The sequence below is a fragment of the Megalops cyprinoides genome, chromosome 3 (genome assembly GCF_013368585.1).
Source record: "Megalops cyprinoides isolate fMegCyp1 chromosome 3, fMegCyp1.pri, whole genome shotgun sequence".
NCBI lineage: Eukaryota > Metazoa > Chordata > Actinopteri > Elopiformes > Megalopidae > Megalops > Megalops cyprinoides.
Window position 1 is genome coordinate 16,831,020 of NC_050585.1, and position 27,701 is coordinate 16,858,720.

At 45.3% G+C, this 27,701-nt stretch overlaps 1 protein-coding gene across 1 annotated transcript in view; it reads right to left on the bottom strand.

The window, feature by feature from the left end:
- LOC118774282 (nectin-1-like) overlaps nucleotides 1–27,701 on the bottom strand; it is a 91,244-nt gene that overhangs the window by 12,613 nt on the left and 50,930 nt on the right. Inside the window, exons 2-5 of the mRNA XM_036523520.1 lie at nucleotides 9,043–9,414; nucleotides 7,251–7,553; nucleotides 6,669–6,786; nucleotides 2,287–2,438 (exon numbers count right to left, since the gene is read on the bottom strand). Of these exons, the coding sequence (XP_036379413.1) occupies nucleotides 2,287–2,438; nucleotides 6,669–6,786; nucleotides 7,251–7,553; nucleotides 9,043–9,414 (945 nt within the window). The remainder of the gene's footprint in view (nucleotides 1–2,286; nucleotides 2,439–6,668; nucleotides 6,787–7,250; nucleotides 7,554–9,042; nucleotides 9,415–27,701) is intronic.

Consider the following 27,701-nt stretch of genomic DNA (forward strand, 5'->3'; position numbering starts at 1 on the left):
GCAAATTAATCAGGCTTTAGATTCTAGAACTATGTTTTATCAGAACTACTTCATTCGGTACTTTTATTGAAACTGTGAATGTTTTTCTAGTTTTTCTTTTTTTAAGTTGAAGTCCTCTTAAGTCCTTTTTAAGACCCAGAAATGATGGCAGCATTTGTTTTTGAGAAAAAAATTTGTGCATTAACTATTTGATGTCCAAATGGCATCTGAAAGTCAGTTAAGCTTTGCTTCTTTTCTTGTAGCTTTCATATGTAACACCATTTTTAGCCTGCTTTCACAAACAAAACATTTCACCCCTCCTGTGAGCTGACCCTGGTGTGCTGTTACCAATGAAACGAAACAAAAAAAATACCCACTGGTACAGACATGCAGGGCGTGTTGCGGCGTGTCTCATACTAATAATGAGCCTATTATCTGTTATTCCTACAGATTGAGACACTTCAAGACAAAGGCCATGGACCACTGCCTAGCTTGACACCACTCTGTCTCAGAACCGCACCACGCTAAGAGGAGAAGACATGGACTGAATTACAAACAAGCGCAGTCCCAGGCAAAACACAAGACTGAGAAAAGAAAAAAAAAAAGAAAGAAAAAAAGAAAACGTTTCCAATCTTAACTCGCCAACATAACTTAACTCTGTCCCTCCCTAAACGAGTGTGATTCACAGTGTGCCGACACCCTGAGCTGTGGTCAGTGGGGCTCTGATGGAAACATGACAGCTGGGAGAAAGATTTAAAGGAGTGGGAGAGTGAGTCACGTCTCTCTTGGCCCGCTCTCTCCCTCAGTAAATTGTTGGACAAAGTGAGGCCCTCTCCTAAGAGAGGGTTTGCTGCTGGTCTGGGTACTGGCATTGCCGCATCACCGTACACATAGAGACTGGCAAGTACAGTGTATGCACATACTCACACACGTGAGCGTGGTCATTCACGCACCATGCTTCATGTGAAGCTTGTCCCCAGACAACTGAACTTATCCTTTCGCAATATATGAAACTGAAAAAAATGTATTACCTTCTATAGTCGCTGTGGAAAGAAACACTGTGATATTAACAACCACATGTTGCCTCACATGAAACTGCTCTTGATGGATGTCTCCTGATCAAAAGCAATATATATTTTTATATATTAAATTATGTATAGCAAAATTATTCTCAGTGTAAATCTTCACAAAGGACTAATGAAGCCATCTTGCTTGATTTTCTTGATTACTTGTAGGACAGAACTGATACTTGTCTTCATTTTCACCTTCCAAACTTCGGTGTTGACCTGACACTGAATGGAATAATGCGAGTTTTGAGAAGTTGCAATTTCATGGAATCACTGAAACCCACCAAAGGTTAAGAAAGAGCTTATGGAGTTGGCATAGATACCTTTGCTCCATTTCCCGAGTCAAACCTGGTATGGCTCCTTCATTACTTAATTCTGCTACAGCAGGTGAGAGCTGCCTTGGCAGGCCCAGAGAATGGAAAAGGTGAGTTGCAAAGCGAGAACAGAATTGCAGCAATTTAGATTTGATGCCAGGCAGGCAGTGTTTGCCAAGGGCAGAAACTGAAGTCATGCGGCTCGACACGCAACGACGTTCCCCAAACCCGAGCGTGGTGAGGCTGGAGAAGAAAACAGAACAAAACTGCAGCAGCTACCGCAACCCTGACTTCTGCTCTCAATTTAGAGCGATCTGCACAACCGCGCATGATGAGAACAAAGAGAACAGAGTATCCCTTGATTATAAATGTTTCCGAAACGTAGCAAAAAACCCACACGTGACACACGGCGCACAATCACGAGGACATGTGCTGACTATCGAAAGCTGAGGAAGGGAACCGCGGCAGTTTTGCTCTGTCTTTTTTTAAGGTTGTTACTGCAGGAAAACAAGAACGGGCAAACAGGTTTGTCCACAAAAGGTAGCAGCTGTTCAGAGAAATGTGACCTCGTTGTGAAAAGCTACTTCCTTCTTCAAATAAATTTGTATGGTTTCCCTCTTTTTTCCATTTCCCATTAGCTTACTGTGTTCTATTACAGCTTCACTCTCCTCTTCTTTCCTGGATGTTGGCTTTGGGAAAAGGGTGTGTGGAGGATTCTGGGTTGGCTCCATGACTTGGAATGAAAGTATTACAAATTGGCACCCAGAGTAGATTTGAGGCTAATATGCGTATTCAAGCTTTGGAGGGCTACAGACTGTGTTGTTAACACTTTTCAGATCACTTGTGTCACATTTCTAGTTCAACTACCACTTCCCTTGCGCTGTCCAGATCTCTGGGCAGAAGAACTCCGTAGCCAGGCGACCTACCTGTCACGTTGACCTCCACCAGCCCTGAGCGTGTCCCGATGTTGTTGGTGGCATCACACACGTACGTGCCTGCCAGGTCATTGGTGACCGGCCCTTTGAAGAACAGGGTGTTGTTGCGGATCTCCACGTTGCTGGGCATGGAACCATTCAGGCTAGAAGAGGCAGGAGCAGAAATTACACCTCAAAGCCACTGTCAGGGGTAAGGAGTGCTTTTTCAATGGAAATAAACACAGAAAACTGCAAAATATGGAGGAAAGAGGAGGAAATTAGGAAAAAAATCCACATGGAAAATAAGAAGGGGGAACTTCTGTATCAAACAGCCTTAAGCCTCCCCTCCAATAATATCCTTTCTCTCAAATTCTCCATTAACAGAAAGACAGACAGTCTTTGCAGGTCAGAGCTTTTGCAAAGGGGGAAGCGCTCTGTTCCTATTTGGCTGTGTCTAACCTGCCAGGGAGTAAGTACCATACTATAGAAACTGTATGAGGTCCTGATCGAGCAGTGACTAGTGACAGGAGAGTGAGAATTCATGAACTGCAAAATGGGTGGGGCTGTCGCATTTCATTGGTGACTCAGTGATGTGAGCCAATCATCGTGCTTTCTAAGTGGGGCACAGCCTATTTTTTTTGGTTCAAATCCGTTCAAATCAGTGAATGACAGCGGACAGTGGCTCCACTCATTATGACATTCATGAGGCCTCTCTCCCGCATCAAAAGGGCTGGCTGTTCAAAGGGAGAGTGTGTCGTGACATCATAATCCATTCTCTGTGTGGGAGATCGTCTGAGTTTGGCCTCTTCACAGCTCACCAGTCCATTCAGGGCTGGGTTTAAAATACCAACTGTTTGTACTTTTGTGATGAATGTCAGAAGACTGTGAAATCCAGTATTATTCATTTGTCATTTATCATTCGTCTGTTTGATAATCTTTCTAAGCCATAATTCAATACATCAATAGAATGGAATGCAATCAATGAATCCATATAACAATGATAACACTACTTTACAGGTACCTATGGATCTGTCATTAATCGCACCATATGTATATCTTGGCAGTGTAACAGATAAGAGAGAACATTGAATGCTTCTTGAAAATTGAAAACTTCCTCATCTCTGCGAGAGTGAGTTACTTAACTGAGTTACAGAGCTCTGGATCACAGCTGCTGCAGTTTAAGCCCAGTAATGATCTGTTATTAATTTCAGTGCATAAGCAACATGCTGCAAATATTCTGCTCAAACTTCTGGGCCTGCTTGCGATCAATAAAGAAAAAGACACAGAGTTGCCAGCTCTGAAGAACATTAAAGAAAATAGAATGTATCATTTATTGAGGACAGAGCAAGAAAGAGCCCTTTATAAAGTGCAAGGGAAATTAGGTCAGACTTCAGTTTAGCAACATGTCAAGCACATACAGAAGTGTGAGAAGCACGGTTCTTCACTTATTTTTCACTTCTTTGCAGAATGTGTGTGTGCAGAATGTGTGTGTGTGTCTGTGTGTGTGCGTGCATGTGCGTGCATGCATACACAGTGTATACGTGAGTGTCTGTATGCATGTGTGTGCACAGTGTGTATATGTGTATGTGTGTGTGTATGCATGTCTGTGCAGTGAGTACGTGTGTTTGTGTGCGTGCATGTGCATGTGTGTGTGTGTGTGCGTGTGCGTGTGTGCATGCGTGCAGTGCACATATGCGTATTGTGTGTGTGTGTGTGTGTGCAGAGGCAGGTGTTCAACACTGGTGTGTGCATGTGTTTGTATGTGTGCTTGTTTTGTATGCAGCAAGTGTGTGTGTGTGTGTGTGTGTGTTTGTGCGTGTGCGCTTGTTGCATACACAGTGAGTGTGTGTGTGTGTGTGTGTGTGTGTGTGTGTGTGTGTGTGTGTGTGTGTGTGTGAGTGTGTGTGTGTGTTCCTCAGACTGTGAGAAGCAGTATATTTCATTTATTTAATTAATCGTTTTCATTACAAGTTCCTTAAATTCAATTCCAGGCCAAGTCAATTGTTATCAGTTCCACCCCAGCCCCAGCTCCAACAAGATCAGTTCCATTTCCCATTATTTTGGTACACTGTCCCCTCCTCCTGGATTTCAATGAATAAAACAATGCAATTTGGTGGGTGGAAGATTACAGCAATCAATTATCTTTCTGATCCTACACAGTTAAGACTGTGTTATATTAATGTGAAGTTCTGCATATTTGGGACTCTAGGACGAAAGTGATTCTATTAGTATCACTAAGCTATTTTCTCTGGAAAGGTAAATAAAGATTTTTATTTATTTTTATTTGTTTACTTCTGCCATAACTTAAATTACCAGGCAGTTAAAGATTAGGATTCTTCTGTGCTGTAAACACTACACAAATACTATATCAATACCATAAACACGTATGACTAAATCCTTTGCATTAGACACTCCAGTGTCTAGTAAATCTAGTTATTTGTGGGTAAAATTTTTTGACCAATTTGGTGCAACGAAGTTAAGCATGCAGTAGGTGGCACTGCGTTAGAATTAAATGGAATTAATAATTCAATTTCCTGTACTGCGTGATGGGCTATTCTATTCAAGCTCTGAAGCTTGCAAAACTTGCAATGTCAATTTAGTTGTCAGATCCACATTTAATTGCTCAATTTGAATTATAATTGACCAAATAATCTCGATTCAGAACTGACGCTGGATCTGTCGGCATGTGCGAGTGCCCATGGATGCACACGCACACGTGTGGACCGCGCACCGAGTGCGTGTGTGAGGTCTTGCACTACCGAGATTACGTGTGTTTCTGAAGCTGCGCCCCACTGTAACAGAACAGCCCTGTAATGACCTCAAACTCAAAGCCCAGGGGGGAAGTGTCACCAAGGATTTGGCGTCTCATTTCTGCGGCAGCGATGGCTGTCCCCTCCTATCTGCCAGCGCCGCGCCCTCGTCGTCCCTGATCACCATCCCTCTTTTTCTCTCTCCCTTTCTCCCTGTCTCTCCATGTATCTTTCTGATGCATCCATCTCTCCTCCTCGTTCATATGTGACCAGGCAGTGAGCGCTACTTGTCTCCTTTCCCAGCCTTGGGTCGCCTGTGCCCCAAAGGTACCGACGAATCATTGCAGCAGCTCTATACTCCATATAGCAGTTACAGTAGGTTCTCCGTGTGCACACATAAGGGTAAGTAATATATAATTCAAGAGCAACTGTAAGAACAGGAACAGTAGCACTTAGGACACAATGGGCTACTTACTAATCCACATGCATTCAAGCCCAATGATACATTTTTCCTTCCTGGCATTCACACTGCAATTAAATAGACTCAGAGGTACCAGCGTATGCTGTTCACTGTCTGCAATTTCAATGCACAATTTACTCATTCACATTTAATAACAATACAGTACACCCTGAGGTAGCTATTTGCTTTAAATGAAGGGGAGACGAGTAGTGGTGGATTACATGTGAGGATGCAAAATTAAATAGTGCCAGACTGAGGCTGCATTTCAGCAGGCTGACCGCAACAGGTGGAAAGGTCCTCGAAAGGACCATGAAATCAAGACCCAGTTGTGAGACCAGAGGCGACGAAGACTGCACACACTGCACCCACGTGGGAAGGTACAGCATGATTATTGGTGGCATTATTATTGGTCCAAAGATACTTCTGATATTTTTCACGTGTCTCGCACAGCACAAAGAACATTGACACGGCACCCAGTCCAGCGCAAATGCCTCAAGTACACTGAGAGGTGGGGATCGGGCACGTGCCCTCACAAGCCCTCTGCCAGCATGGTGTGGCAGCTCCATCAAAGCAGAGAGAGCAGAGTGTTGTACGTCTTGTTTGATCTTGTCAGCGCTCAGCACTGCATGTTTGAAGTTTGTTAGTGAGCCCACCGTAGCGGGCACACACGTCATCTCTGTTGTGTGTAAACATGTGAGGGCTGATCTCCACTGATAGCGGTGGGGAAAGCCAGGACACGTTTACTCAAGGTAAAGGCCTCTGCGCAGCTCAGATGTACCGTGCCAAAACATTCTGGGGGCTAAAGGTTCCACAGGTGCCACAGACCTCAGTGTAACTAGGGCTGTTACTCAGCAGATTCATTTCACAGTGGAGGCCAGTGCAAAAATAGATTTTTCCCTTCATGCTGTGGTGTGTAGTCGAACATTCTTTCTGCACCACATATACACAAACATATTTACACAAATACACAGGGGATGAACTGTATACAGGGTGCAGTTCCATAGCAGCTATCCTGATGAATGACGTGCTGCTGCTCATATTTGTCCTTAGCAGAAATTGCTTATTATTTGGTGATATGGTTTTATATTATTATGCTTCAGTTTTATCTGTATTACAAGTGTGCAAGTGTATCGTGGCTTTTGTTTCTCAACATGAAAGCGCCTTCTGAGCCGAAGGGGACTTACAGCTTCCACTGGTACACAGTGACGGGCGGGTTGGCATCGGCCTTGCAGGTGAGCTGGACGTCCTGTCGGTTCAGGTACCAGTTCCCATCGAAACCTTCGATTGTCACCTCCGGCTCATCTGTGGGAGCAGGACAGCGGGTCACGCTACGTCCTCGGCTTATCTTACAACGCCCCAAGGGGCTGCTGCAGCTCAAAGCCCCATCAATTGTGCTGCTCCGTGTCGGGGACTGACAAGAGACATAATTACCTCGCTGAGAGGTACACAAAGTGCATCTGCATTGTGCATGTTTCCGCATTTGTGGACGGGTGGAAAACAAATAACGCCGTCCCCACAAATGCGGCTCGGTGTGATAATATTCATCCAGATGTGTTATTGTGAGAGAATGCTAACAATAACAACCCTGAGCTGAAATTGAATTGAGCTGCGCTCAACGGCAGGATTTCCTACTCTGCTACGCAGTGAGGAGTGAGGTCTGACGCCCTGAATAAGTGAGAAATGAGTGAGAACGCGACGATTGTGGGGTATTTATAGGCCCTCGTGATGCGGGAGGTTGTTACCGCGCCGCAGAAAGAGGCTCTTACACAGGACGTTGAGGATGACGCTGTCTGCGCTGATCCTCTCGTTGCGGTACGTGACGATGCAGGTGAGCTTCTGCTGGTGCGTGGCACGGCTGGGCACCAGCAGGTAGTTGCTGCGCACTGTGATGGTCCCGTTGGCGTTGATAGTCTCCTGGGTGCTGGCCTCGCCCTTTAACCGAGTGTCCCATGTGATCATGCTGGGGGGCTTGCCGTTGGCCGAGAGGCAGGTGGCCACCGGGGTCTTGCGGTTCGACGACCGCGCCACGATGGTGGGCGTGGACAGGGTCATCTCTGTGGTGGGCTGAGCTACAGTGCAGGGAAGAGATGCACCAACAGATGAGCAAAACAAGATTTCCTGCTGTAGAGCCCTCAGGTCATCTAGCAGCAAGCTTTCTGGACCTCACAGCTGGACCAGTGCTCAAACTCCTGCCACTGTAGACTGCTTTGTGTCGTTTGGACAGCTCATTTGAAGATGAAAACCTAAAACTTCTCTGAAACGGATAATCTGGTTTCTGCTGTTAAATCGCTTACCCTGAAGCCATGACATTATTTTGAATTAGTGAGCAATAAACTTGAGAAAATGTGTCACTGTTGCTTAATTATCATTCACATATCCCGTATCAGATTTCAGTGAGTGTTACACGTTCTTCTGCTAGCATTAGGCATGATAAGAGTGTTGTGGAAAAGCTTTTTGAGTGAGGCCTGGATGATATCCATGAGTTACAACGGGGATAAAATACTAATAACTTCATGGGAATACTCCTGAAATCTTTCTGAAATTGGTCCAAACACACAGGCTAACAGGTAGCTAAGATCCATAAGTGACCTCCCTTGCAGATTTCCTGTATTCAACCAACTTAAATCCTTTGATTTCACATCTAACCAGTACTTCTTCACATACACAGTAGCCCTACTTGTGTAAACAAAAACAAACCGTAACGGGTATAGGGATTTTTTTGCCATAGATACTACACAAAGTGCACTTTTGGCAGCTTATCAACCTGTTTGTCTTACACAGGGTGGCACTTACTTTATCATAGCTGGTCATCTGGGGGGGGGGGGGGGGGGGGGGGATAAGGACTTCCTGACATGATCCGTGTTTTGGGTTTACAAGTATAGCCTGCAACAGGGACCACTTATACTGAGTGCTAGTACTTTGGCTTCCCACCTTAATGGAAACACACCAACACTCGATTTCCAATTAGATCTCTAATGAGAAGCAACATGCGACCTTTATAACGAGCTGCCTCGTGGTTAGTTACCATGCTGATGTTCCTCTGTCCAAGGCGATTGGATTGTGTGCTCTAAGGAAGCATCGTAATAAAAAAATCATGCATGGAAATTAATTTGAAGAGGATTTATTGATTTCTGTGTCACTTGGCCTGCTACTCAAACAGAGGAGTCCGATTCATTTGTGCTGTCTTTGCCCCTAGTGGCACACTTTAATGAGGACTCTATTCCTCGATCAGTGCTTCAAAACCTAGGTCTGTATGAAGCCATAATGCAAATGTGGGAAATATTGCAAATATTTCACAGCTAGGCATAAGACATTTTAACACAATTGCTCCTTATGCACAGTAGCACAGAATTATGCTTTTTTTCCCCACCTTTACATTATAGGACTGCTTTAACAGGCTCTGCTATCCAGAGCTCTTTAAGGTTTACACATTATCATTATTTCCTTGTAAAGTGTATCAGTAACAATGCAGAACTGAGCAGGAGCAAGACCTGTGTGTATCAACCACAAGGCCAGGCAACCACCAGCAGTACGCTGGATCCCTGCTGCCTAGCTTACCATACACGGTGAGGTTGACCATGTTCTCGCGGTTGCCGGCGGGAAAGGTGGTGTACTCGCAGATATAGGCGGCCTCGTCGGAGAGCTGCAGGTTGGAGAACATGATGGTGGTGTCCTCCAGTGAGGGCGTGCGCTGCCGGACCGCCGGCTGCTTGAAGCTGACACGGTCCTTGAAGGGCGGGAGCACGGACACGCCCATGGTGGGGTTGGCGATGGCCACGTTCTGCTTGGTGCCGTTGAGGAACTTCTGCCAGGTGACCTGGGAGATCTTGACTGGCGGGTTGCTGTTGACGAACAGGCAGCGCAGCTCCACCTGGGTCCCGACGAAGCCCCACTTGCTGGCGTCCATCTGCACCGTCTGCGCACTTCCACCTGGAGGCGCAAGAGAGAGGGCAAGGTCAAGTTCACATACTACTGACGACAGGATAAGACAAGGCCTGCGAGTTTCAGAGTTGCATTTTATTACGTGTTTTGTCTTCTTATACAAATACAACAGCAGCCCTACCCCTCTAGTACACACATGTCCCATCCTTGAACACTCATTAGATCAGTGATGTTCAGGAGATATGCGGTCCTACAGCATTTTTAGAGACACCTTTCAGTCAGCCAATGACCTCCACAAGTCCCAACAGGAGCGCTGAAGCCCTGCCCAAACAGCTACTTCAATGAGAGGAGAGGTGAAGCAGAACAAAGACCAGCAGAGTCTGGAGGCTGGGAGTAAACAAACTGCAGAGACGTCATTACCTCCCTCGGTCTGAAACATATTCTGAGAAGATCCGCAAACCACTCCCCCTCTTCTCTCAAGAGCAGTGATCGACAGCACCCTTCTGCCGGTCGAGTGCTGGTCTCTGTGCCAAAGATTGTACGCCCTTAAGCTTATCTACCACTGAGTCTCAGATTGTACAGTGAGCTTGCAGAAACCCTGTGCTTACAGTAAACACGGAATCCGATGTAAGGGGGCCCGCGGTGAGAATGGCCACATGAGCTATACAAAGAGCCAGCAATTACTATGAGCACTATGTGTGTCTTTGCCATCCCATTGCTACCTGGTCAATTAGACCACAGCGCTCATTTCCCGTGATGTACAGAAACTGTGAAAGAACTACTATCTGAAAAGTGGGAAGGGGGGCATAGGTCTTCCTCTCTCCCTGCCTCCGATGCCTCCGATTCACATCGTAATTGAATGTATGAATTCTGCTGTCCACCATGAGCCTAACATAGCTTTCCTCTCTATCTTCCCCCACCTCTCCAATATCCCATCGCCTCCCCCGCTGTGCTCCAAAAGAGACAGAAAAGCCGCCCCCTCAGTGGTGTAGCCATATCTCGGGCCCTGCTTATCTCCATCTACTCCTTTCCAGACTCCCCCAGCGGCACTTTGGTCCCATTTCCCAGTCATACACATGGTGCACCGCTCCCTCTTCTCGCATGCAGATATGGAATTGAAACAGTTACCAGTGATTACTCACCCCCCCCCCCCCCCCCCCCCCCCCCGCCCTTGTTTATGGTATTCAAAACAAAACACTGCATTTCTGTGGAATGGATAGTAGGAACTTCCTGATTCTCGTGAATCAGGCCCCTTGGAGGCCAAACATAGCCCCAGAGTGCATTCTATTCAATCTGATGTTGTGACAGCGAAATGCAGAGCCTCGGAGCCACACACACAAGCATTCGACGCGCACCGTTATCTGATTGATGAAGCTAACGGGATGCCCCAGCCTGGTGTGCAGCAGGGCGTGAAGAGAAACAGAGAAGAAGGAGAGGATTATCGATAACCTTGCTGCTCCCTGCTTTCTAGGATTAAATGCAGCGCTATGCCAAACCGTTCTCCGGTCCTAAACTGAGGAATGTGAAAGAAATGTACCTTGCCTGCGCATGTGTGTGTGGGCGTGTGGGTATGAGTGTGTGTGTGTGTGTGTCTGTCTGTGTGTGACAACTGCCACTCTTTGTTTGGATTAGGCAGCAGTGGTATCCGTTGAACTCCCGCCAGGCCTCTTAACACAACCATCTAGTTTACGCTCAGATTGCGCTTTAAAGGTAGTAAGTCTAAAAATAGGGCGATTTCAGAGCGTGGGTTTGACAGGGACACTGACCGTCTATAGAAGCGAATCTCTTAAGCCCGCGCGCTGACACCCGCGCCCTGCTTAAAGCTGCAGCCCCGATCACGTATGCGAGTCCTGTGCACGCTCTCAGACTGCCGGTGTGTGAGTGGATTTGGAAATTCATCTGAAGGACACAAATAGAGCAAAACAAGGCTACGAGGCTCAGGTGTGACCTACCTGGTTTTGACCATGGAAATGCAACAGTACGAAAAGCCTTGTCACACAAAAATTAAGCTGTTGTGTTGTGATTTTGTGAAACTTACAAATCATAATGTTGATAGCTAAAGCTGTGTTTGCTTTAGTATTAAGGAGATGAACAGTTTGAACAGTTTCCTTTTTTCACCAGCATCCTCCATTTTTACAGGGCACAGCACAGGAGGTGCAGTGGAATATCTTGAAATGCATTCCCAGTCCATTTTTTGCCACAAACTTTTTTTTTCCATATCACCTTTGGGTGTGTTCAAATGTACCTCCTTGATAGACCTGACAACACCTTCCCTTTGCAGACTGCATTAGCAGCTGAGAATCAGTGTTTCGCACAATTCCTTTTACAGCAGGTATTTCAGGGATCGCTGAGTGACAAATGGATTGACTGAATGAGACAGGAAGTACTGGCGACCTCATCCACTCTGCCTAAGGGAAACACCAACGTCGCTTGACACCAGAGATAGTCGTGCACATGGTTGCATACAAGGGTGTTTTAGTGTGAGTCTGTACCTTATGTGTGTGTGTGTGTGTGTATGTGTGAGACAGAGAGAGAGACAGAGAGAGAGAGAGAGAGAGAGAGAGTCTGCCTGGGTATATGCGCATGTGTTTGTGTCTGCTTTTGTGCTTGTGTGTGGGCTTAGGGGAGTGAACATCACTAGTAATACCAGGTAAGTATCTGCACTGCTCACAGCCGAACTCCCAAGCTTGTGCTTCATCACCTTGTGCAGTCTGTGCTATTACAACAACCTTGATATTCTGCATTTTAATGGAGCATACAGAACACTCTGTAATATGAGATAAAAAGAGCAATGGAGCACAATGCTGAAAACACAATGGAGTTGAATAACTTTCCTGGCTCTGCTTCCCTGTCAGCCCCCCCACCCATTACCCCACAATGGGCACATGGGGCCCTGTGGTCCCCTCTCACAGAGCTGAAAATAAGCAGCGACCCACACAGAGGAGGACAAGAGAGATTGGTCTAATTACAAAGTCCTCTCCAAGAAGCACTGAGAGTCTCTCTGGGCCCGCCTCTGCTCAAGGACTTGGGGGCTCCTTGGCGATGCCAGAGGAGAGGAGTAATTAGAGCCGGCAGTCCAGAGGGGCGGAGTGGCGGACGCCCTCCTAATGATGGGAGGGGAGGGTCCGTCTGCCTGGTGGTGGTGGTGGTGGGGGGGGGGGGGGGGGGGGCTACCAGAGGAACTGAGGAACAACTCATTTGGGGGGATGTAGAGACTACTCTTATCTGAATGCGGAGGAGACTGAGCTAAACAATCCAGCATCATCACAGCCCACCCGACATCAGACCTTGCATAGTCATGTATGGGCAGTGCCCCTGTGTGCAGGTCATGATAACAACTATAAAAGGTCAGATTTATATTGCGCCTTTCAGTGCTGTATGGAGAATGAATAAGCATACCGTGGGGCGGCCACAGTCAGGCCGCTCACTGGACACTGTGTCCAATGCGCGCCTCGCCCATGAGGTGCGTGCCTCACCCCCACTCTTCTGCGCGGCTCTGACTTGCACAGGACATCCGAGGACCACAATGCAAACTGAAAAGGACCTTGAGCGGCACAGGAGCATATAAAAGAGAGCTCAGCCTGCCTTTTCCCGGCCGGGCCTGCGTGTCCTCTGCTACAGAGGCTTAAGCGCCGACCACTCCTTTCAAATCAATTACCGCTCACTTGCGACTAAAAGACACGCTCATTTATTCCACTTGGTTTTTTGTTTCTCCCCTTTCCCCCCCAGGGACTGCCGAATATCACTGAATTAAAAGGTAACGTGTGGAAGTGGAGTAACAACCTTTGTGCGATGATTAAATTGGATACAGGAAAGCACTCTGCCAAGGCAAACCATGAATGCTTAGGGTGGATTAATGAGGCGACGCACGTGTCCTCACAGGTTAGGTGAACTGCGGCAGCAGAAACGATGACAAACAGTGACTAATCTACATCCAGGTAAAACAGGATGTAGCAGCATAAATGACCTAATGACATAAAGAATGTAAACAATGTACCTCCATTTTCTTGCCCAGTGGATTTGAGTCAACATTTTACGGTAAGAAAGAAAAAAAAAAAGAACCAGATTTTTAGATGGATTATTTGTGAGAGGCAGCTTATTACTGCAACATCTGCTCTGTAATCACAAATTGGCTGAGCCTCTGCAAATATAGCCGCTTGTCTCAAGTGACTCATTACACACAATTGGTCTTTGCTTGGCTTCCTTGACCCGGGGCTTTTGAAAGGACTACAGTGGCGGCACACGTCACGTTCACTGCAGTGGCTGAGACATATGAACTTGTCCTTCAGGAGTATTCAGCTATCGATTTAGTCCTCAGGCTCACTTCACTTGAACACTGGCGAAAGCCACATGCCTCTGAACTTCCCATGCATCTTGAAGTGGAAAAGAAACCAAAAAGAGACCAATTTCATTTAGCAGTAAGCGGTGGCCAAGGACAGCTGCAAGGAAAGCGCCATTTTCTTTCTGTGTCAGACTACACCAAAGGTAGACCATGTGCTGTCAAAACCCGATGGTCCCATGAAAACAGTGTTTCATGTTTTACAGTTAAGGACCATAGAAGACTGTTTCACATCCTGACTGATCTCAGAGCAGCGCTGAAGCGGGCTGTCCCAGGAGGTGCCTGGTATTGTGCTGCAGTGAATGAGGTCCATTTCATGTAGTCCGGATCTCCACGATGACAGTGAACTACTTCAGGCCACGTATAAGACATGTGGGCGCATCTCGTACTCGGAGACAAGCAAAAGACACAGAGTTGCACTTCCCACCACCATGGTTGTGTCTATCTCAGCCCCAACATCACTCCAGACCTTCCACCCTCCTGACAGTGGCACACCACCCACCCAGCTCACTTGACAGGAAGTTGGTTATTTCACCACTATTGGAAATTAAGGCCACAGTAAGCATAATACTCTGCTTGGCTATTCTGAGATGAAAAAAAAACCCTTCTTATCTGCACTCTTCAGGAAAGGTATTTTGAAATATCTATGAAGGCTGGGGTTCACCTACACAGACAGGACGCGCTAACGCACGCCTGTTTCACATCACAGAAAGGAACAAACTTGCCTGTTGTGTCAGATTACATTATCCATGTATGTATCAGACACCAGTCTCAGAGTGGCTAACATAGCTTGTCACCGTTTCCACATATCATCTATTAAGAGACACAAGCCTAAACATATCAGACTTTTCCAGATGAAAATAATGCTCTTGAGATGTTTGTAATGATTCTGAAGCAAAAAAAGTTTTCATTTAATACACTGTACCATTACCCAGTACCAGAATCACCTCCTCTTTCAGTTTCTACATCTGATAGTCTGGTACCTGTATCTTTATTATCAGGACTGCAGCTAGTTGAGGTTGGCAGGCTGCTTTGTATTCTTGACTGAACAAGCTATAGAACCTGCTCTGCTGCTGCTGCTACCAAAGTCTACAGATGAGCTCCCCTCTGAAAAGCTTCCTGTGAAGCTGAGGGTTAATGCCACAGTCCCCCCAACAGCTTCCCGCTGCGCAGCTCACAGGCATTTCAAATGTCGAGGCGCTGCACGGGCACTCCCGGGCTCAAACCGATTTTCCTCGGTGTGCCGTGATGACTCATTTCTAGCGTGGATCCCCAGCGACCGCCAAAGCAAACTGTCAAACTGCATGCATTTATTAATCAGGGACAGCGTTTATACAGTGAAGCAAGGAGACTTCTGCCATCCTATGCAAAAAAACGTGCCTGTCAGATCCCTCATCACGGCTGCTTTGAGGCCGTAGGAGAGGGGAGGTAATCTGATGTGACCTCACTCCGTCCTACGCTGAGTCTGTGAGCCTTTTCACTGGGGAGGGGGCGTGCAGTCCAAGTGTCAATAGAGACCAACGCAGAGCTGCACTCTCAGGCCCACGTGTTATTCCTCTGTCCCGGCGCACAGTGGTTTCAGTTTCGCAACAAAGGCCGCAGCGTCACCAGTCACCAAAACTGAAAGTCTGACCTCGACCCCGATACTAGACTGCAGGACCCCTTGCCATGAAACCACGAAACTAGAGGACAAAATGAGCAACTCTGTAAATCATTAAATCAGAATGAAGTCAGTTTTTTGAGGGTATAAATAACAGAGCAATAGTCCAAAAAAACGTCACCATCAAGTATGTGCTTACTGATTGGTACTTTTGAAACATAATAGTAGTATCATATGGTTTAAAGCAGTCTTCAAACATCCTGTCAAAGTAGAAGGTAGATACAGTAGGGTATATACTGGTAGACACAATACCCACAAATTGAACATGCATTATGAGGGATACATATTATGCTCCGTAAAATGGCAGTGTATGTGTATGTGTGTGTGTGTGTGTGCGTGTGTGTGGGTGAGTGCTTCGCTAAGTGCAAGCCAAAGAAACGCTTGCTCTCCCTTTCAGCCCTGCAGTAAGTCCTGAAGGATGAAAATAGCAGAAAAGAGATATACTTTTACACTAAGAAAGAGAGTAAGGGGGCTTTGCCTCGTTGTAATAATGATCCCCCCCACCCCCCATGAAAAGAAATCCATTTCTGCGTAACAGCAAAGGTTCAGCAGACAAAATGAAACGCTAATGTCTCAAGGCCCTCTGCCTCTACCTCAACAACATGGAAAGGTAGGGGCTAAACAACCACGTCTTTCCATTCTGCGGAACAAATAATCACTCAGTAGAACATCTCTGCCGCTGTTTAATAATGTGAGATGCGCTCCACCTTAAAGTCTGAAATAAATAAATAAAAGAGCTTCAGGCATTTAGAGAGAGTTCCGTGATGATGGATTATGGGCTGTGGCAGGCCAGGATTTTCAGGGGGTTAGGGGATGCCGAGGGGAGGGGGCTTACAGTGTTGTGTACGGGGGCGGGGTAATACTCGGCAGGTCACAGAAGCTGCCCGCAGGGAACAGATTACAGCACTCAGGATATTGGAGTCCAGGATGCAGTCCAGCAACATAAGAACATCACCTCCCTGTTCCGTACACTAATGCCTGGAGGAGAAAAAAAAAAAAAACATTTTCCCTGCGATGCGTCTCTCCACGTGGGGCCGAACCCTACTGTGCATACAGCAAAAAAAGCTACCACAGCCTTCAACTGTAACGGATGATCAAAAAACGCACAGGGGAAAATATCGGCAAGGGACGACTGTGTGTGACAAATCCCTCCCTCTGTCATCTGGGCTGTTGTTTGAAATGTGGGATTAGTCACTGAAGAACATGCTGAAAATTTTGAGGACGAACACAAGAATGTAAAAAGAGAAACCTCTGCTAGTGGAAATATGAGTTACTGGGTTAAATTGCATTTGGATGTTAACATTAATTAATGCTTTAACAGCTTTAACAGCATGTCTCATTACTGATTCTTTCATATGACGCAACATCAACAGTCTGTTTCCAATCACCAGAAATATTTTGCCTGTTATACAGTAGTCAAATATCAGTATACATATTGCAAAAACACTTTTATATTTTACAGATCAGTGTAAAATGTAAGTGTTAATGCTTCTGTGTACCAGTCCAATGACACCAGGGGGCATTTAAATTCATTAAATCCTGACATTGCAAAATCTTTTTCCACAGTATTACAGCTTTATGTTTAGCTGTAAGGTGTGGACATTTTGGTTACCATTACATATATATATATATATATATATATATATATATATATATATATATATATATATATAGAGAAAGAGAGAGAGAGAGGGAGAGAGAAAGAGAGAGAGAGAGAAAGAGAAAGAAAGAACCATGAAGGAAAACAAAACATTTCTGCCACATAAACTCAGACTGACCTTTCAAGCCAAAGTGTAACTGAGGTCTGATGGTTTCATACATACATCCCCTGATGAGATGTCCATCATAAGAAAGACAGCTCGTTTTGAGCACTTCAGTGAAAAGAACTGAAAAAAATGAAAAGGCTGAGGCAAAGAACAGATCAATATTTTATGAGGGTCCCCCCCCCCCCATACACACACACACACACACACACACACACACACACACACACCCCTCTGCCTCTCCAAGGACTGAACTCCACAGATAATCACATTGACAAACTTGTGTTTTGTTTGCGAGAAGAATTTAATAATCTATGATACGACTGAACAGGACATGTCCTTTTATTGAGCGCAACAATGTGTCTAAGGTGACATGCCATAGCTTGGAGCCCAGGACGCTCAGCTCCTGTGATTCTCCTCACTGTTTGCAATTTTGTAATTGTACAAAAGCAAAACCACACCATTAGAAAAAGTGAGACCCATTAACAAGTCAGAGCTGAAAATTAGCATAGCTGGGAGGGGGGATAAGAGGCAGTTGTCCTGGTATATGGTAAAAAGGTGGGGGGTTCTGAATAAGAGCCTAGACTGGTGCTGCAACTCATTGGCTGAAGAGTTAATGAACTATGAACTTGAACTGGCCTTGTCCTGAGGAGTCAAGTCATTTCCTTAACACAGCACATGCATGCAGGCAAATCTGGGTTTCACAGAGCGTGAATTCTCATAGGGATTTCCTTTACACTCTGTAACATTCAGTCTGATTCTACTATGCAAAACCTTTCATTATGCCTCCAAAGTTTCCCTCTTCACCGAGAGGAGCCTTCCAGCACAGTATCTTCACTCAATACATAAAGTGAAAAATTTGACATTTTATTTCAATTTTTACTTTTTTTTCCAGTGCCACTCTGAAACCTTTATAAACTGTAAGAATAGATGCACAGCCCTGGTAAGTGACCATGAAAAAAGTATCAGAGATACCTTTATTTCTTGAAAAGGAAAAGAATTGATGCCATTTTTGAAACGGTTCTCATTACTGTGGGAGGAATGTGAGAGTTTCGAGTACTGTTTCACCAGACTGGTGACTATGCAGGAAACAGGAGAAGACTCAGAAAGGTGTCACGCTGCCCCGCCAAGGTGCCTTCCTGATGAGAAATGGATGCACCCCCCCCCCCCACACACACACACACACACACACACAAACACAGCAGAACAATTAGCTGCAACCAAATGAGTGGAGTGGAATATTAGTGGCTGTTACAGTTTGAACCACATTAAAGTGCACTGCGCGCCTGGTGTGAGAAGGAAACGCAAAGCCGCAGGAGGAGAAGGGACACTAATGATGGTGCACGGGCCAGGCCGAGCAAGGAGAGTCTGCAAACGTTTCGCTGACGCCGCAGAAACTGAACGCCGGGCTGTACGGTGACATGAGACGCTCGGGAAATAAACAGACACAAACTGAGTCTGACATTGACTTCACCTCAAAGCTCAGCCCAGAGTGAGATTAATGTAAACCTTCGCTCCTTCGCTGTGGGAGCGCTAATGCTCTCCAACACTGTTTCCTGAGCCTGACAACCCCCTCAGACAGGAAGGGTGCCATTGTGACGTGGCCTTAATTATTTTCAACCAGGGGAAAAGCACGCACGGAAGTGCACAAACTATGGCTACAGCCTTGAGACAATGCAAAGTTCTGATTTTTTTCAACTTTGATCTCAGTGCTTGATGAAGTAGGTGCATACCTGCTGAGTTGAATAGCATAATTTTTTTTTTACAAGGAAGTCAGTGCTGAAACCTGAAATGTAATATATAATAAATATATATATTCTGTTCTACTCCTTGATTGAAGTATGTGGTGTTCATTTTTTATTTATTCTGAGTTCAGACAGCTTAAGCATGAACCCCATAGTCTGTCAGAATCTCAGACTTGTCATTCACTGGAAAGTTACCTATGGTCATAGCTTTGTGTATAATATCAAAGTTTTCCCACCATCTTGTCTCTGAGATGACTCTGTCTGAGTTTTCCTTCATGGAATCATTCAGTTTTTCCTCCTGACAGCCAGACTCAAGCAGAGATTCAATCCTTCCCACACAAAAAAATCACATCCATCACTTGGTTGTTTCTTTGTTTCTTATATACAATGTCTCTTTCATGTCAATGCACACATACCTCATACTGTTGTGTAAGTAAAAAGAAAAAAGGACAAAATTTTAATTCATCACTCAAATTTTATGATGAAGCAAATTACATCTGAACTGAATTAAGGCCCTTGTTATACTGATTTTTCACTTAACGTTTCCTTAAAACAGTACGTTGTAGCTGCTGAAGTCTACCAAAAGAGAGACTGGATCCCTACAATTTAGAACTGTCCTTAAGAGCCAAAGCGAGGCTTGCGGCACTCGTGAAGAAAGCCCTTGATTTGCTGCAATAAAGAAATAAGCAGCAGCACATCTGTCAACGGGCTAATGTGCTTGTCTTTGCTGGGATTCTACGAGGACTGTCATCTTTCAGCGCGGCGCGCCTGTCTGCATTGTAAGACCCACAGAAATGCCATGAAATCTTTCAGCAAAATAAAACACCGCGCTGCTGTGACAAGGACTGCACACGCACACAAAGCTTTGATCCATAAAAGAGCAGTTCAAAAGGGATATGGGAGGCCTGCTTGCATTGGGATCCAGCACACAATTCCCTTCTCATCAGGATGCTAAGGTCTGTGCTGAATACATAAGCACTCCCCCATTGATTGATGGGTTGTTACCTGCCATCTCTCTGACAGGTGACACAATGAAATGTTAAAATGTCTTTTAAATTTACTGTGTCTGATTCTGTCTCAGAAGGCACTCAGATTTCTAGTTTGTGTTATTTCACAAGGCTAAAGCCTTGGCTAGGACTTGACTTGTTGAGTATGTTGAGATGACAGAAATGTCCTTCTCAACTCCTCCATTGGAAGAATAACAGAGGTTTAATTTCCACAAGCAGTCTATAAAATGTCTGGTATTTAAATTCAAAACTTTAACTGCATGAGCAAGTACAACTAAACGGACCATGCCCAACAATGTATTAACCAAAGGATTACAGTAATAGCTTATTCTGAGCTGAAGGAAATAGAGAAAGACACAAACAGCACAATGATACCTTTCCTCCATTTCTTTGGTCTGACACTAGCAAGACAAGAAACAAAGACACTACTTTACTGTACTCCTTTCTTATAATTGATGCATACACGGAATGCAGTGTAATGCAAGACAGCAGGAGGAACACAGACAAAAAAAAAACACTGCATAAAAATAGCTTGAATCCAGATACACCATGTACTCTAAACTCCATCTCTATTTTAATTTAAAAAACACAAGAAAAACAGCAGAAGAAGCAGTGATGCATGTTGTGGTCAGGTCATGGCTGTGTTGCAGCAACGTTCTTGCATCTGCAGTTTGACATACAAAAATTTTGCTGTTTTCCAACCACTGTCACAACCTGGGGAAGCAACGTGATTCATAAAAGCTTCACAAAACAGCAATTTTACGCCCCAGCAATGTTACATCCTGACATTTGAGAAGAGGAGCTTTAATATATCTCACGGAAGAGAGAGGATATTGATAGTCCTAGAACTGTTGTTACAATACATTGAAGTAATGCTGTGATGAGTCTGCCTCTAAACAAAAGGGTATTCTCTTTGGACTGCATTCTGGCCACAACACAACCTGGCTTTGTGGAACTCTTGGGATTCCAGTATGGAACTCTTGGGATTTTGCTAATTGTGGCGAAGTGACATTGTTACGGGATTTTAGTTTATATGTGGTTTTCTCACATTACTGAAATGTAAGTCAAATTATAATCAATACAATCAAATAAACCTTTTACTAAGAACACAAGAACTGCTCTCTGTGGTTAAATCCATACTGAAATCATAGTTCTATATTTTGACATATTAAAAAAATAAACCAATGTTCTTTACAGGATAGATGGATTGTAAAATTGTTGTATAATTGAGCCGAACCTGAGAGATGCTGCAAAACAAGCTTTCCACAAGGCCTCAGCTGCTTGAAAGTGCCCTTTGGAACACATAGTGTCTTTCGGAGACCAAACTGAATCCCTGTAAAGTGTGCACTAAAATTGTTTTATTATTCTAGAGACATTCTGCACTTCAATTTTGGAGTGCATCAACAAAAAGTCAAGGGATCCATGGTAACTGAGCAAGAATATGAGGCAAGAAGACTAAGACATAGAGCGTGGGCTTTTCTTGGGAGACGCATGCCTACAAGAATGGGAAGATTTTTGGCTGATGTGCTTTGATGAAAAAAAAGTCGATATATAAATAAATTGGGCGGATGGATTATGATACTGTCTTGCTATTGATCAGAGGCTTTTGAGCAAGCGAGTGAGGAGTCACGGAGAGATTCTACGACTCAATTAGGCCATATTGAAATTACTGTCACTCACTCAATTGCATTACCATTAAAGAAGGGCTCCTCTGTTCCTGTGAAATGGACGATTGAAATTCAGAGCCTGCGCTCGGAGCAGCGAGCTGTCTTACGGGAGCTCCGCATCCGTCTCTTTCTCCGAAAAAAAAAAAAAAACGCTGCCGGGAACAAATCCAAATTCGGCCTGCCTCTTCAGTGAACCGCCGCCCCAATCAATGCTCCAAAAATGACTCAGTGAGCACTCCGGTGCTAATTAATTGACACTTAAGACGCAAAGTGCCTGTGAAAGTCGACGACGCAGGCTTTTTTTTGGGGGGGAACGTGGCTGAGGGGCCTAGATGGGAAACAACAACAGGCCCTACCAAAACCGCAGCGGCGGAGAATGCTGTCCTTTTTGCTCAGCCGCCCGCTCCCTTGGCAGGAGGCGACCCTGGCGCGGACCCCTCTCGGCACTCCCCCTTCCTGCTGCCGCCCTCTCGCCTCCCTGGGGAGCGGAGCATTTCATCCTTTGACAGGATTGACAAGCTCCCTGGCTGAGCTGATTAAAGGCTTTAATGTCAGAGAAGTGGGACAGCCATCGAACGTGCACAACCTGCCTCCTCCTCCCTCAACGTGGGGCCCGGGCCCTAGCCAGGTGTCCCTGACATCAGGACCGGATCGATAGTTGGATTAAAACCGCGTTGTTAACTCGCAGTTACCTGAGCTTCCTCCAGCATTCCTGGATACAAAGAGGTATCAGAGCTATAAAGTGTAGTATTCCCAGTTTTTTTATGTGAATTTTCCCAAGACAATGCTGTGCAGGATTGTGGGGGAGCTGTTTGTTGTAGCACAACAGAATATTCACATTAGCACGCACTGGTACCGCATACAAAAGGCAGTGTCATTATTGTTGATAGGAAAGGGTATAACTCTCCTCCATCACCCTGATTCTACCCAAAGACCACTTACACAATGGGGGGGATGCTTCAATGCACTTAATAATATATTACACTCATAAAAACAATGAAAGGATAGAGGGGGTTTCAATGCACTGCCAATGGACATTTAAATGTTTTTTTTTTTTTTTTTTAATATGTATTCCTTTTGGAGATAGGGGAAAAATGCCTCCTACTTTTGGCCACTCTGCTCTCTCCTGTGTTCTCCCTTGCCACACATGACCAGACAAAAACTTCAACATGGTGTAAGATTCACACCATAATGAGGCAAAAGCCCTTTTCAGATTGCACTTCCCTTAGCTTCCATTTTGTTTATTTATTTTTCTTTTCAAACTGCATCTCATTATAACAGCCTTGACACAAATGTGTTGTATTATTCTGCATCTTCCAGAAGTCAGAACATTTTCTTATTTTACTACAAAGCAATTCAAGAACAGGAAAGTCTCTGAGCTAACTCATTCACTGCTGTACATGCCACTATTCTATGCTGTGTTCACCTTGACAGGCTAAAATGATCACGCAGTAAAGTCTTGATGGCCCCCTCTGGCTTGACAGCAGTATTTATTGTCTTTCCCTGCATCGCCCACCTGCTCTCTCCAATCACACAAACACAAACACAGGCGTCCAGCTGCACTGATGAGGAAACAGGAAAAAAAAACAACGACATTCGATAAACAAACGTGCTGATGAACGGAACTTTTCAGCCACGGCGTGGTCTGCCAGGGAGGCTGGGGAATTACTGCTCATTTAAGAGATCTTTTATGTTCACCTTTACCTGCCAACCAGTCGCCCAACATCGTCAGATTCGCCTTGTTATGGCCGAATTGCCCCTGGCTTTCATGTCATTATTCTTGTGATTCCTGCTTTCAAGTGGAGATACTGTATATCGAGCTTTCCCCCTCCAGATGCGTCCCTTCTTCTGTTGAGGAGTACTAGTGGTTGTTTCTCAGCGTAAGGAAACCAAATATCTCAGGGAAGAAATCTGCTATGGATATAATACGCACAGTTATTATTGCTTGTAGCAAGGCTTCAAAGACTGTAGTGGAAACACAACTCAGGGAAAGGGTTTGGGCAAATGTGCCAGGCATTTATAAAGCTGCCTTGTAATTGATTTGGTGTTTCCTTGTTATAGTATGTCCAACTAAAGCCTTTCCCATGGGCTTTGTTGTCAAATACATTTTTTCCCAGGAGAATCAAAGGTGAAACACGACTCCCTCTCGTTCACTGACACACACAGCACTTGAAAAAAAAAAAGCCAAGTCATCCAAAGTCTCACAGCCCTGTTCTAAAATCAGGTGTGGTTCTGCATTATCAAACAGGCCAATATTTTATGCAAAAATAAAAAAGAATTCTTTATTTAAGGAGCAAATTAGAACATTGGAATGAGGCTGCAGTGAGTGAAGAAAGACACTCCATTGTAATACGGACGACTGCACTAACCACACAGACCATCTGCCTAATTTCCCACGGTTCAGAAATCACCTTCGGCTGGAAAGAGCTGCCTAACCCGTCTGCTACCCTGTGATTCAGTGCCAACGCAGCTCCCTCTCTGTTACCTGTTCAGCAACACCTGCTCAGCAGAGCCCCTTCCATCAGCATTCATTTGCACTCCTTTTGATGTGCCCCAGTCAGACAGCTTATGTACTATTTTTTAAAGGAATAAAAATAAAGTACTCCAAAAATAGGTTAAAAATATGTTTATACAAGAAGCAGAAAAAACAGAGGTTGTGAAGAAAGAGGGGGACCATATCCAAGATCTGCAAACAATTGCCCCCGCCCAACCTGCCACCACTCCTCTCCTCCCCAAGGGGTGACCAGGCCACCCTCACCAATGCCAGAGCATTGTGTTACATCATTGCCCAATTAAGATCTTCAGCAGGGCTGGCACGGTTCCATGGTATGCCTGTCTCTGTTGACTGTGAAACCCTTGGAGCAGTTTCCATCATGATGTCACTGTGCGAAAGGGACAGGGCCAACGGGACGGGTTTAGCGAGCGTGCCCGTGTGTAACGTGAGTCAGGTGGGGACAGAGCGATGCATTACCTCACCAGCCTTGACAGGCAGGGCTCAACGCGAGCTCTGAGCAGTGAGTGAACACACAGACCGCTGAGCAAACAGGGCCCGTTTCCCCAGAGAAACCTGGAGTGAAAAGCCAGGGCGCGCAGGGGAGCGCACGTGCGGGGCAAGGTGCTGACGGGAACTTCCCAGGCATGAATGACCGAGCATTCATCCACAAACACCTGGAATGCAGCTCTAGTTCCTGGAAACAAATGCGCAGAAAATGCCTCTTTGAATTTCAGAGAGGTGCCAAAACGTGTGCAGGCAAGCCAATCACAGTGCCCCACCCCTTGCCTTCTTTGGAAATCGGGAAAGTACAATTCGCAAAATTACAAAATCACCTGTTCCCTTCCCAGGCCTCTTAAAACCTGCCACCTAAAGTAGGAAGTTCCAGTAATCAAATAATTTTATTCATGTTTTGTGTCATCACAACTAAGCAAAAGAATATTTACTAATGTAATGATTCAGACAGCTTTTGAAAATTAACATGGCCCAGAGTACTGGTAGCCTAACCTCACAAACACATCAGCTTCAAAGAGAAACAAGGTGTCAAGAAATCACTCTGTCCAGACTGACATGCTTAGGGTGGGCCATGGTGTGCACCTGAGAACATGTGAATCATGGCCTTGCGATTGTTCTTTAAGTTTTTCTACAATATCACTTATTATTGTCAATCACTGTACAGTCGTCAATATAATTAGCAAGTCAGCTAAATGCATTAACAATGGTTACGCTGTCAGTGCCATAAGGTGTCAGCGTGTTATTATCCTCTGTTAGCTTGCCATTTATCCAAGGGGGGCATTTACATCACAGGCAGAGAGAATCGTTTTGATTCTAATGAGCTTCATTTCTTCATCACACGGTGTATTCAGAATGCTAATACTGCAGCTGGATGAAAGATGGGCCTTTTGCTATTCATGAACGCGACATGAATCAGAGACTGAGAACAAAAGAGGAACTTTCTCATCGGCTTTGTTTTCATGACTACATTTCTGCAATAAAACTGGAGCACAACAAATCTGACAGGGTTGATTTCAACACCACTCTGCACCGCCATTGTTTTTTGTGGGAGGATATGAATAAGAAGGGGTTTTTTAAAGCTCAGGGGAAACCAGCTCACTGCAGTTCAGCGCTCGTTCAGTCCACAGGCGCTAATAAAACAGTAAAACTCTGGCTCCCCTGTTCTGGGTGTCACGCGTTAAAAGGTGATTCCATTTTGACTGAATGGGGACCCCTGTGGTCCCATGAGAATGCACACACAGACCGGGGGTGTCCTGGGGTGGTGTTGTCCTTCTGTGCCACACAAAAGCTCAATGCGAAAACCTTGCCAAGGAAACCAAAACAAACAACGAAAAGAGCAACATAAATTACGTTGTTTCAGAAACAATGCGGTCTTTCACCATCCTAAGAGCCAGCGCAGTACACCCACAATTTAACATTTAAGACCTGGGCTGGAAGCGGTGACCTTTGGTATTGTGGGGATATGTGTATGTGTGTATTTTGTGATGAACAAAGCAAAATGAATTATGCTGCATCCCCACCCCCCAGCAAAAAAGAAAACATATGTACATGAATAATCACTGACAGTAGACACTACTAATTGTGAAGCCCTTTTCAAACAAATACTCTACATAATGCATGCATTTAGTTCTTACTAAATATATTCTAAACATGATCAAAGGTAATAGTTTCCTTGGGAACATGGGAATTAATGCTGTTTTGTAATTAAAAGTCCAACTGTGTTTGCAAAACAAATAGCACTTTCCCCAATTATTGTACCTGTTAGAAATCATTGTGAAGACAAACTGCTTAAGCTATAATCCTGTTATTTATGTCAATGATTTTAAAGAGAATAAACATTTGCTTACATATTTCAAGACCGTAGCTCTTAGCTAGAATTACACAGCTGCTGCCAGCAAAAAAAAAAAAAAAACCTAGAACTGCTTGGTATTGCTTGGTATTCCAGAGTGCTCGCAAAACTCCACAAACCGAGTGAACCCCTCTGCTGCATTTTCAGTGTATTTTCACATCACTCCTTTGCTCCAGCCCTCAACCTACTGCATGTGACTCTGAAGGCAGCGTCACTGAAACTAATCAATTTCAAATTTGAGGGGTATGGCAAATGTGACAGGTAAAAGTCAAATTCAATCAGGAATAACTTCACATCAGAGACAACTGTTCGTCACACCCACAAACAATTATCTACTGGATGCTGGGCTCTGGCTGAAATGTTGCTTCAGCACTTCCCTCATCATTAGATTGCTCAGGCCTTGCTCCTCCTTCCACTGGCTTGCTGGCTGTCTGATTAGGGATTAGCATGTGAGTACAGTATGTTCCTCAGCAGAGGATTCCCCAGAAGTGGTGCTGCCTGTAAACCATCCAAAGCTGATAGCAATATTTTCTGTTTTATGTTCTGTTCTGTTTCTGTTTAGTGAGATTCATTTGGACACAGTGCACTTCGCCCTTTCTAAGGGCGCTGTAGTGAGATGCTCCACAGCCCACATACCGGAGGACCTGTTCTGTTCGTGACAGGCCTGTGAAGGACACAGCCCCAGGGAGCCTGGCCGCCTTTCCGTAAGCCGCGTGTCGACCCGTTAATGGGCTGATTGTGCCATGCTGAGGGACGCTGCCACTGCGGCACTGCGTAAGGGAATTTGATGCTGCGATTTTCTGTCACAGGCAGGTGGAGGGCGTGTGGGCTCCACTTCGCCCAGCCAACGACCCGTGACGAGGGGCGGGGGCCCCAAGGTTGTATCCGGCGCAGGATCGAACTTCGAGGCACCGCGGTGAACCCCAGGGGCCTGGCCCAGCACACGCTATGAGGCAGTGAGGCAATCTACTCCGCTCAGCGGCGTGCAGACAGTAATGGTTTCGCATCCAGGGCACTGGCAGGCTGTGTGTCGCGAACCGCATTCTCGGGCTCGGTGCCGGGCTTTGCAGGCCTGGTGACGCATCAGACTGCTTTAAGGGGAATAACTTGAGCCTGCTTTTGAACACAAGCTGAATGACAGAGCGGAAACAGCAACACGGAGCGGCTGGGTCAGGACTTACCTGAGTCCACATTTGGCCGAGTGGATATGGCTCTCTCAGATAGGTGAGTTTAGAGTAATTTCTCTCAAAAGTGGCCCTGGTGGAGGCATGTGTGGAGCCTGCCGTTTCCATGGGAGA